Source organism: Rhipicephalus microplus, chromosome X, assembly GCF_043290135.1.
Source record: "Rhipicephalus microplus isolate Deutch F79 chromosome X, USDA_Rmic, whole genome shotgun sequence".
NCBI classification, from domain to species: domain Eukaryota; kingdom Metazoa; phylum Arthropoda; class Arachnida; order Ixodida; family Ixodidae; genus Rhipicephalus; species Rhipicephalus microplus.
In genome coordinates, this window is record NC_134710.1 from 277,390,443 (window position 1) to 277,402,994 (window position 12,552).

At 43.2% G+C, this 12,552-nt stretch overlaps 1 protein-coding gene across 5 annotated transcripts in view; it reads left to right on the plus strand.

The window, feature by feature from the left end:
* LOC119161470 (uncharacterized) overlaps positions 1 to 12,552 on the plus strand; it is a 64,229-nt gene that overhangs the window by 26,370 nt on the left and 25,307 nt on the right. For 2 of the 5 annotated variants that reach the window (XM_075879217.1, XM_075879216.1), the window contains exons 8-9: positions 3,968 to 4,063; positions 7,335 to 8,976. In XM_075879217.1, coding sequence (XP_075735332.1) covers positions 3,968 to 4,063; positions 7,335 to 7,753 — 515 coding nt within the window. In that variant the 3' untranslated portion in view covers positions 7,754 to 8,976. The other 3 variants (XM_037413957.2, XM_037413958.2, XM_075879218.1) reach the window with 2 other exon arrangements.

Consider the following 12,552-nt stretch of genomic DNA (forward strand, 5'->3'; position numbering starts at 1 on the left):
ACCACCATATGATTATGAGACGCCGTAGTGAAGGGCTGCGGAAATTTCGACCACCTGGGGTTCTTTAACGTGCACCCAAATCTGATCACACGGGCCTACAACATTTCCGCCTCCATCGGAAATGCAGCCACGGCAGCAGGGAATCGAACACACGACCTGCGGGTCAGCAGCCGAGTACCTTAGCCACTAGACCATCGCGGCGGGGCTATTTTTACAAAGAAACCACCCTGTTTTTAAACTAACGACACAGAGGAGCTGTTTTTGTGATCAGAAGTGACACTTCACGTACGAGTCATGACATAAGCAGTGTGCTTTGATTGGTTCGACGCAACAAGTCGTGCATAACCGTCCCAGAAGGGCTACACAACTGTGCACTAAAAAATTTTAAAAACACTCTTCATACTTTCTCAGACATAAAAAAAAATTTTGTTTTTAGACATCAAATATGAAAACAATTGCAAAACGACATTATGAGTGTTGCACAACAGTGAACATGAGAAGAGTCATGCGGCAAGTCTCTGTAAGAGGCATGCAGGGATTGAAACCGGCTTTTGACGTCAGTGGGAGATTAAAATGCAAAAGAGCACATTTTTTCTTGTCATCTGCTGGTCATTTGAAGTTTCAAGGTTAATAGTTTGCGTTGCTGTATGCCAATTTTGATCATTCTTTTTTTTTTGCATTTATCTCCGTATCCGGCACTACACGAACTCTAGCGCTGTTGAATGCCAACCACAATCACAGAAGAAAAATTTTGGGAAACCTGATTAATTCCCGTGATGCATAGCTCATCTTGATTGATTTGTGGGGTTTAACGTCCCAAAGCCACCATATGATTATGAGAGACGCCGTAGTGGAGGGCTCCGGAAATTTCGACCACCTGTGGTTCTTTAACGTGCACCCAAATCTGAGCACACGGGCCTACAACATTTCTGCCTCCATTTCTGCCTCCAGCCGGGATTCGATCCCGCGACCTGCGGGTCAGCAGCCGAGTACTTAGGCACTAGACCACCGCGACGGGGCGCATAGCTCATGTGCTGTTGAGTCTTGTTTTCTCTAGTTTGACCTGTGTAGGTCATGACTCCCTTCTAGCTAGTTTTACAATGCAGTACTATAACAGGAGTGTTTTTTATTGGTAATCAGTGATTTGTGAAACGAGCATGGAACATGTTCAGAAAATGCTACTAATTCAAAATGAAGGCTACTGTGAACATGTGAGCTAGATTTTATTTCATTGCATGAAACAGGGAATTAACAAATGTATTAAAAGAATTGCCAAAAATTACTCGCACCTCCCTTTGCAATGTCATCACCAGCTATGCATTAAGTGGGCACAACAGCCGCAAAACTGGAAACTGGCACGAGGGAGAGGGGGTCAAACTTGCCCCCCCCCCTGTCATGTAGCTTCCTGTGCGTTGGTAGTTATAAAAGAAGAGAGAAGAAGCACAATGGGTTGTACAGTAACTTCGCTTATACTTGACATCTTTGAACAAACAATTTTAGCTGCAAGAGGTTCATGAACCAACTATGTTGAGGTCATTGGAAACTAAGGAGTGTTGTAGGTTCCCTCTATGGTTAAGCTCTATTCTAAATTGTTTTTACAGTGAAAGTTGTTATGAGATCACAACTAGGGTTTTTGGTGCCATAGTTGTCTGCTGCCACATATAATCACTATTTTCGAAATAAGAAAAAAAAGTAAATAAAAAAAATACCAAGGATGCATTGAGTATTGAACCCGGGTCCCCTGTGTGCCAGTCTAGTAGGCTACCACTGCGACACGCCAGCGCTTGAAACTCCATTGCAAACTGACACTAGGCAGGCTTCAAGTAGGGAACGGAATCTTATTAATGTGAGTAATAAAGCATTTTAGAACAGCAAAGGAACAGCCTGGCATCGCAATGCGAATTGCATAATGAGTACGTCGTTGAATGCACCAAGCCATTACAAAAACCTCAGATAATTCTTTGTCATCAGCCACAGCATAAAAAAATTGCACGAAATTCCTTGCTAGTGTGTAGCGGGTACCACACTTCTTAGAATAATTATAAAGAATGGCATGGTGAATGCCTCCCTACTACACAAAAATTATAAGATTTATGTCATAGTAGATATCCTGCAAGTGTGCTTGTAGTTACCCAGAGAGTGTTTAAAAAAGGGCTCAGGAAATGCCACTCTTTTTTTTTAGCATGCACAGACGGGACGAGACTCCCTCACCATTTGCATTTTTTTTTTTTTCAGAGCATCAAGGATGCACTTTCGCATTAAACACTCAGAATCAGTGACTCAAAAATAGTAATGAGTTTGCCATTACCCAACAAGGCAGCTTGTGGTATCTAGTGCTTTTGTTGCTACTTGCAGCAAAGTGTGGCCAGTGAGCAATAATTCCTCTCTGTGTGCTTTGTGTAAACGCCCTTATTGCAAGTGAAGATGTAAGCTCTGCTCATCTCCTTCACATGGAGCAACACAAGCAAGGCATGTACAGAATCTAAAAATGGTAGTCATTCTGGATGTTTAAAATTTAAATTCTGTAGGTATGGCCAATTTGGGAGCTTTGCTACTACAAGGCCTGTTCTGAGGCAATCAATTTTGGGGATATCACATTTTGTTGTGCACTGATTGGCTGTTCATAGAAAGGTGGGCAAGCACATAGTTACTTCAATCATTGGACTAGTGAGATTCAATGTTATGCAGAGCATCCACGTTACTGAAAATAATATTTTTTAAAAATGTTGCCTTATACAGGGTGCCTCACCTTTCTTTAGCCAAAGTTTAAAAATATGCAGACACACGCAATTATGACGTGACCAAATGCATGTTGCTGACCATTGCCTGGAGTTAGTCAAACTATTTTTTGTGTTCCGAAAGATTGTTTAATTAGATGTGTTTAATTAACTATCTTTTGAAAGAACAAAGATGGATAAAAAATTTCAATGAGGAAGTTGTAGATAGGTTTGTAAAATGTTCGATTAGATAGTTTTGAACACTATATCTATTATTTATTAGTGTTTTTCTGCTAACTACAAATGCCCTCATAATACAAAAAAAATACCACGTGACAAACCCGCTAACGCGCCAGTGTGCACAATGATTTTAGTGCTCCCTAATGTTCTGCATACGAACAATCACAGCATTTGCCCGATTGTGATGTCTCGACAAGGCCGCAGCAATGGTGGTGGCTTTGCTACAAACACGTTTTGCTATCGGCCACAAAGATGATAACCGCTGTGACTGCTTATCGCTATCATGAACTGGTGTGAGGCTAGTGTATCGTTCACACGCGGAACGTTAGAGAGCACCAGAATCACGGCGTGCGTAGGTGCACCAGTGGGTTTGTCACGTGGTATTTTTTATTTCATGGGCATTTATAGTTAGCAGAAAAGCACTAATGATTAAAAGATATAATTTTCGAAACTAATCAGATGTTTTGCAAATCGATCTACAATTTTCTCATTGAAATTTTTTATCCATCTTCATTCCTTCAAAAGTTGGTTAATTAAACAGATATAATTAAACAATATTTTAGAACACAAAAAATAGTCTAACTCCTGGCAACGATCAGCAACATGCATTGGTCGTGTTGTAATTGCGTTTGTTGGAATATTTTAAAACTCTGGCTAAAGATAGCTGGGGCACCCTCTATAGTGAAGCATTGCATCCAATTCTACTGGACAGACATCATGAACATGATATTAATAGGTACCTGAGTTTGAGTGATTAATCATTGATGAACTTGATTGACTGATTATGACCGAATTCTATTAAGTGTTTTATTAACTATTTTCGTTAGCTCAGCTATTGTGCAAAGGCTGTTCACTGTTCCCCGTAAATGATGCTCACAAATTGCACAGAGATAATTTTTCCCACTTTGTGTGTATGCATACGTATTCTTCAATTGTCACTGTAGTGTTATGCTGTGTTTTGAGGCTACCATTATTTAGCTTGCAACTGAGTGCTTCAAACTGGTTTGCAGGCCCCCAATTTCAAGCAAAGGCTTGGGAAAAGGAGCGAGAACGGCTTAATAGCAGCCCGCACTCTTCACTTGACTTGGAGTGGGAGAATGAAGTTGGTAAGGGAAGATTTAAAATTGTACAAGGTTAAGCTCTCTAGTGTTTAGTTTCCTGGCACACTTTGTTTCTGGCCTTTAATCTTGTTTCTTACATACTGGAAAGCTATAGTTGATTAGAATTTATGATAGAATGTGCTACTTCTACTGAATGAGGATGAAGAAAGAAAACAGATACATACACAGTACTCGTATGTGTCTCGATGCTTGGCGAGAAAAACTTATCTTGCAGATAGCAGACACTGCTATCAACATCTCAGCCAAATCTTGCAGTTATGCTCAGCAAGGCCAGTTTACAAGCAGGGCGCAATGCTGCCATTTTCTCAGGCACCCTCTTTTCTTCCAGAGGCCTGTGCTAACTTTCTTCAAAGCTGCCGATGCTTTGATGTTGAAAAGCAGGTAGCATGCTATTTATTGGCCGATAGCAGAGATGTTTAAATCAAATGCTCTTCTTAATACGGGTGGCAGTACCACACTCTGCTAGCATTGCACAATAACCACACGCGCCTGCAGGAACTGCAGCAGGATAGAGTGATTGCGTTTCATCGCATGTGCTCAAGGTCATGATGTACGCTCACATAACTTCCTTTCCCCATGTCATTCTTCCCTGTTTAGGCTCCAGTACTTTTATTGGTACTATAGAGAGAAAGCGCCTAAACCGTGCGACAAATCTCTGTAACTCTGCTCGCCCCACAGGGGCGCCTGCGCAAGTAGGCGTTAGGTGTGTAGCGACACCACGGACCCAAGCTAACGGGGGAGTTTTGACTCCCTCCCACGCCTAGCCGTGCGTGGCTTTGCCGTGTCCGGGGAAAAGGGGATCCTGGGGGTTGAGCTGACGCTGGGTGATTGGACCTTTAAGGCCCCCCGGCAGAGACAACACACCCCTTTTGCCCCGGCTTCATGTAGACTGCGCCCCTGGACTGACCCACCCAGGGGAAATCGGCAGTCGCCTTTTCCTATCCCTCCCTCTCTCTCTACATTTTCGTCTTTGCCATCACCTTCTACCTTTCCTTTCTTCTTGTTTCTTCCTTTTACTTCCAGTTTTTCTTGCGGCGAGGGTTAACCCTGTGCAAATAGCCTACCTTGGTCTAGGCGCATAGGGTTATAGTAGCGTTGTACGGCTGGCGTTGGCAAGTTTTTAGTATTTACGAACTTGTAGCGTCCCCTCGTTGGGCTCCATGGTGGGTGGTCGCCAACGCTGCCGATTAAAAATAAAACCGGCATGCATAAAGCATTCCCCTCACTTAGCGATCGTACCGGCTTGAAGCAGGTACGCACCAATGACATAAACTTTTTCAACAGGCCAATAGAAAGATTTCCTCACTTTCATGTTATCCACTGTATAAAAACTGGAAAGCAAGCCAGGACCGTCTCTCTTTTTGTAGTTGCTAGATGTCTTATCGAAACTCTTGGCACAGGATACGAGGTATCCAAAATGGCTAGTGGAGACCTTCTCCTCGAAAGCCATGACACAGAACAATTTGAAAAGCTAGACCGTCTCTCAGATTTCGGTGGCATACCAATAACCATAACACCACATAGATCAATGAACACAACTCGCGGAGTGGTATCTGACATGGACTTACTTGACTTGACCGAGACTGAACTTTTGGAGGGGTGGAAGAGCCAAAATGTGACTAATGTACAGAGAATCATCATCAGAAGAAATAAAAAGGAAACGAACAACGAAACACCTGATACTCGCGTTTACTTCCAGTAAATTGCCAGAAACCCTTCAAACTGGGTACACGAAAACTTCAATCAGGCCATACATACCAAACCTTCGTCGTTGCTTACAATGTCAGAGGTATGGCCATGGCTCTAAAAGCTGCAGTGGTCGCCAGACCTGTGCACAATGTGGAGCCCTAGGCCACGTGTCTGAGAACTGCAAAGAGCAGCCGCACTGTGTAAACTGTGATGGAAACCATGCTGCATATTCACGTTCCTGTCCATACTGGAAGATAGAAAAGGAGATAATAACGGTGAAAGTGAAAGAAAACATTTCTTTTAAGAAAGCTAGGAAAAAAGTCTCGCCATTTTATGGCCCAACGTATGCTGATGCGGCGCATCAGGAGGCACCGCCGCACCAGCCCCCGTCACTCCTTCCGCTCGCGCATAGCGAGCCGGTGGTTGTGGCACCTGCCCCCAAGGCGGCTGTAGTCCAGACTACACCGCCAACTCCCGAACAGAGACCGGAGACCCCAGGGTCCTCAGGTCTCAAGGCCTCACCTCACCAGGCGAGGCCCAGAATCCGAACAACCAGCTCACACGTGCGAGCATTCAGTGCCTCCGAGGAGGCAATGGATACGTCGGTACCTTTGGTACTGAAAGAGCGGCGTGGCTCCTTAGAGCGCGTCAAGAAAACAAAAAAAGCAAATAACGGGGCCTGGTGATGGCCCCGTTACTTGAATTCAAACTTCCCGGCTAAACAGCCACTCGCTTTTCGTACACACAGCACTACTTTACATTCATCATGAACACTCAAATTATACAATGGAACGTCAGGGGCCTTATCAGAAACCTTGACGATATCCAAGAACTTTTACACGAACACTCACCAAAAGTGCTGTGTGTACAAGAAACACCTGAATTCAAAACATACCAACTTTCTTCGTAAATACGTTATTTTCCGAAAGGACTGTGATGATGCCATGACATCATCCAGAGGTGTTGCCATTATAGTGAATCAAGGGATTTCATGCACACACTTTCAACTCCAAACATCTCTTGAGGCAGTGGCTGTTCGAGCTGTGCTTTTCGACAAACTCTTAACAGTTTGCACTTTTTACGTACCTCCAAGCTATCACCTACAAAAACATGAATTCCAGTCCTTAATCGATGAACTCCCGGAACCTTTTGTTCTCCTTGGAGACATGAATGCGCATAGCAGGCTATAGGGCGACTCTCGTTGTGACGCCCGAGGTCGACTGATTGAACAGTTTCTTTTCTCTTTTAGTGCGTGTCTTCTGAATCGAAAAGAACCAACTTATAACCTCGCTAACAATACTTATTCCTTAATAGACCTAAGCATAGTATCTCTATCGCTTGTACCTCTACTTCACTGGAAAGTCATCACTAATCCCTACGGAAGTGACCCCTTTCCCGTAGTTATAAGCACACCTACATCAACTGAATGCCCTCCACAGGTACCCAAATGGCTATTAAGCTGATTGGGAACAGTTTTATACTATCACTCATTTAAGTTGGCGCGACATATGTACATTAAGCATTGATGCTGCTGTCAACTACCTCACTTCGTTTTTGATTGATGCAGCAACAAAATGCATCCCACAAACGAATGGACACCCTGGAAAACGACGCGTGCCATGGTGGAACTCCGAGTGCCAAAATGCGCGCAAGCAGCAAAACAAAGCGTGGAGGTCACCGACAGCTGCAAATCTTGACAGCTTTAAGAAAGTAAAGTCTCGAGGCAGGAGAACACGTCGGCAGGCCAGAAGAGAAAGCTGGCAGGAGTTTTTCTCAGGGATCAATTCATACACACAGGAGTCTAAAGTCTGGAACGTGGTTGGTAGGGTAGCAGGAAGACAAGCACACAAACTCCCACTGGTGAACACACAGAGTGACACCTTGGAAGATCAGGCGAACTTCCTCGGTACACACTTCGAGCGAGTGTCCAGCTTCTCGCACTATACTGACGCTTTCCAAAAATACAGAACAAGAATAGAAAAGTAAAACCTCGAACACAAATGTACGAGATACGAGGCGTACAATCAAGCTTTCAGCTTAGCTGAGCTTCAAACATCACTGAACTCCTGCAGTGATTTCGCTCCAGGTTCTGACCGTGTGGTTTACGAAATGTTAAAAAAGCTACCAATCGAAACTCAAAAAACCTTACTTTGTTTGTACAATGCTATTTGGTTCTCTGGCACTATCCCTACTTCCTGGAAAGAAGCTATTGTTATTCCCATTTTGAAACAGGGCAAGGACCCTTCTTTAGTTTCGAGTAACAGGCCTATTGCACTTACAAGCTGCCTGTGCAAACTTTTTGAAAAAATGATCAACTGCCGACTTGTACATTTTGTTGAAACAAACAATTTGCTCGACCCATTTCAGTGTGGGTTTCGAGAGAGTAGATCCACCACCGACCACCTTGTTCGTATCGAGGCACAGATCAGAAACGCTTTCGCTCATAAGCAATTCTTTTTTTCTGTGTTCCTTGATATCGAAAAGGCATATGATACAACATGGCGCTTTGCAATACTTAGAGACCTGTCCCACCTTGGCGTCTCGGGAAGATTGTTTTTGCCAGTTTGAAAAGTACTCCAGCACGCATTGCAGCATACCAAACTTTGCATAATGAAATGATCTTAAAAAAAAAAGATGTTTTAGAGCAACGAAAATATTTTAGAATGAATGAAAATGTGAAAAGTGTGGAATTTTTGTTTTCCATTGTATAAACAGTGTAATAAACACTATATGTGCAAAAATATTCAAAACAAAAGAAAATTCAGAATATGCATTTTGTAGATAAATGACCTAGGAACAGTATAAAAATGATGAATATTGTACAATATGTTTCTATTCACATAGACAGAGAAAATCAGAACAGAGGTGCTTCTTCGTTGCTTGTGCTATGCAGTGAAGCATTGCATGGTTTTTTTGTCAGGCACAAGTGTACTCGTACACTTTTCTTAGTAAATTTTTGTTATCTTGCGATAAGTCTCCAAGTGTTCCAATATAGATGGATACCCGCGATGTGAATATGCCCTCTATATATGAGATGTCCAATGAACTTTGTTATTTCATTTAGCATCACTTCTTTCCATGAGACACCTCACTTCGCGTAGGTTGGCATTCCAACAAATGCATCCAAGCATATTTCTTTGCATTTTAGCGCATTTCATATTTAAAAAGAGGACAATTTCCTGTGCAGTACTAAAAAGTTTCGCACTGCTTTGTAGTCAGGGCCAAGATGTGCTCTGGGGGCCTTCCTGTCATGAGGAGAAGCTCTGCAGCCAGTGCCTGCAAATAACCAGAGCGGCTATAAGATTGTGCAAAAAGGTCAGAAGCTCTACGCACTTGCGGCGGAGGAGACAACTTGGAAATGTAAACAAAACAAACCCATGAATGGCTGCAGATGTCTGAGGCTGACGCAAAACATCGTCGCCATAAAACTTGAAGCTGAGGTGCTATCATCCTCAAACTCTTGTCCTCACTCAATTCAGGTAGGGTTGCAAAACGGTTTTGAGCAGCGCATGTTTTTGCAGCGGTGGTGCGCATCCATGTGATTGTGACGACGATGTTGTAGGAGTGACTAGTGACACTAGATGCGACCCTGTGTCTGATATAATGATGCAAGCAAAACCAAAGCTGCTGGAACCTGTCAGAGGAGGCCACCTCAACACTTTACACACGTGGTAGGCCTTCATAAATTTTTTCAAAGAAGAAATTTTCCCTCACTCCTAAGAACAGCTCTCTATTGAATAGCTGGCATAAATTTTCGGCAATAATTACTGCTCAACATTTTCAAATTGCAAAGCTGACACTTCAATATTTCGCTTGTAAAGGTTCTTTTCATTACAGAACTTTGAGGTTACTGTAGCATAATCACGAGGGGCAGGCACTTCTGTCAAGTGCACCAGTGTAGTGCACATTTTCAATAACACACACACATTGGTTCGCAAAAAGGTCTGTCAAAAGTCACTATGCTGCCAAAACAGGCAAATTGAAATGGATTCTGAAAGTTGAGTGGCTGGACTAACTATTAGAAAGTGTTAAGTGCACAACAAATTAATTTAATATGCCAACATTGACAATCTAAAACCATCGATTACCAGTGATCAATTTGAATAGGTGTGGTAACGAAAGAATTAATGCGCCATTGCAACCCGCTTTTTGTACATTGCGGTGAAACCAACATATTACATTCTGTGTGAATAAACCCGATTTATAGCTACTTTCTGACTGTTGGTCTTGTCTTTTCTTTTACATCAAAATATATTTTCTTGTTAACACAGTAATAAGAATCTGTTGGAAATAGTTGGACCCTTACTACTTATAAACTCTAATAATTATTGTACCTCGCAGCATTTGTGTATTTGGTTGACACTTTCTTTAGCATTGCTCTTGAAGGAATTTGTGCATGTGTTTTAAAGAGAACAGATGTAAGCTTAGTGAATGAGATGGTGATATTGAGGCTCATAAAAGGTGGACCTTTTATGAGCTTGCGAAGCGGGCCCTTTGTGTAAGAAATAAAAAGAAATAATAGAGCTGCAAGTAAAATCAAACCTGTCTTTCCAAGAGGCGCAAAAGCGCTTTGCCTCACATAATCAGTCCACTTCATCCTTCGTTGAGGTGCCGCGCCACGTCTTTTTGCGCCTGCGATTGTCCCACAGAGTGTGACCGCTGCCGCGCCTCCAGCTGGAGCAGCCTCCGCTGCTTCAGCCCCTGCAAAGCAAAGCCAGCAGACTTCAAAGTCTGCCTGAACCCGGACCACTGCAAATGCAGTTAGGTCTGAAACATCCGTGAGTGTGCCTGCCAAGCAGGCACCACCTACCACCACACAAGAGGTGATGGATACAAGTCCCACTCCTCCGGCACCTGAAACTCCGAAGGATAGGTGCAACTCTTTGGAGCGCGCCAGAAAAAAAAAAAAACTCCAAATTACAGGGCCCCCAAGAAGGTGCTGTAACCTAAGGCAACACTTTTTTACACACACGACCACAAAACTTTAAAAAGACACAAATACTACAATGGAACATCACAGGACTGCTCAAAAACCTCGACGATATCCTAGAACTTTTATGCAAACGTACACCAAAAGTGCTGTGTGTACAAGAAACACACTTGAAACCAAAACACACAAGCTTTCTACGCCAGTACGTTACTTTTCGAAAAGACCAGAATGATGCTTTCGTGTCATCTCGTGGTGTTGCTATTATAGTTAATCAAGGAACATCTGGCACACATCTACCAATTCAGGCATCTCTTGAGGCAGTAGCCTTGCAAGCTGTTATTTTCAACAAACTGGTCACAGTAGCCCTGCGAGCTGTTATCTTCAACAAACTGGTCACAGTCTGCTTTGTTAACATACCGCCACACTACCAACTCAATAAGCACGAATTCCAGTCAATAATAGATGAACTCCCTAAACCTTATCTCGTCCTTGGAGGCTTCAATGCTCACAGCAGTTTATGTGGTGGCTCTCGCTGCAATGCGCGTGGTCGTCTGATCAAAGAATTCCTTTTTTCTTCTGGTGCATCTCTCTTAAACCACAAACAGCCAACCTATTATAACGTTGCAAACAAAGCCTACTCTTCCATAGATCTCAGTATAGCATCATCATCACTTCTGCTCCCACTTAAATGGGCAGTCATTAATAATTCATATTGAAATGACCACTTCCCCATAGTTTTAAGCGCACCAATAACAAACGAATGTCCCCCTCAAGTGCTGAAATGGCAAATAGAGAGAGCCAATAGGATACAGTTTCAGAAAGTAACATTCCTAAGTTGGACCAACATGTGCAACTTTAGCACAAATGAGGCTGTAGACTAATTCACAGCACTTCTGACTGATGCTGCAGCCAAGTGTATCCCCCAGACAGGTAGACAATCAGTCCACCAAGCGACCTGTCCCGTGGTGGAACAGCGAGTGCTGAAATTCGCGCCAACAGGAAAACAAAGCGTGGAGGTTGTTTCACGACTCTCCGACCGCAGAGAATCTTATCAATTTGAAAAACATCAAATCTCAAGGCAGGAGAACACACCGAGAGGCGAGAAGAAACAGCTGGCAGAAATTTTTATCTAGCATCAATTCTTATATACACATGAGGGCAAAGTCTGGAACATAGTTAGGAGGGTAGCAGGACGACAAGCACATTCACTTCCTCTAGAAAACCCACAAAGTGGCAGCTTGAAAAACCAGGCGAACTTTCTCGGCAAGCACTTCGAACAGGCGTCCAGCTCGTCGCACTATTCTGAAGCCTTTGAGCGATAGCAAGGAGAACCCAGGTGGTCTAAATTTCCGGAGCCCTCCATTATGGCATCTCTCATAATCATATGGTAGTTTTTGGACGTTAAACCCCACTTATAAATTATGATACCAAGGAAAATCGAAAAACAGAAACTAGAGTAGAAATGCACCGAACACGAGGCATACAATGAATCATTCTGTTTAGCTGAGCTGCAGGCCTGCTGCAATAAATCTGCTCCCGGTCCCGACTGCCTCGCATATGAAATGTTGAAGCGCCTGCCCCTTGAAACTAAAAAAGCCCTCCTTTCTCTGTGTAACACCGTTTGGTTCTCCGGTGAGATCCCCTCAGCTTGAAAAGAAGCTACAGCCCAATTCTAAAACGGGGCAAGGACCCATCCTCAGTGTCAAGCTACCGACCCGTTGCCCTAACTAGTTGTCTTTGCAAGGTTTTTGAAAAGATGATAAACAGGCAATTGATGCACTTCCTTGAGACAAATAATCTACTCGACCCACACCAGTGCAGGTTTAGAGAGGCTAAATCCACAACTGACCACCTT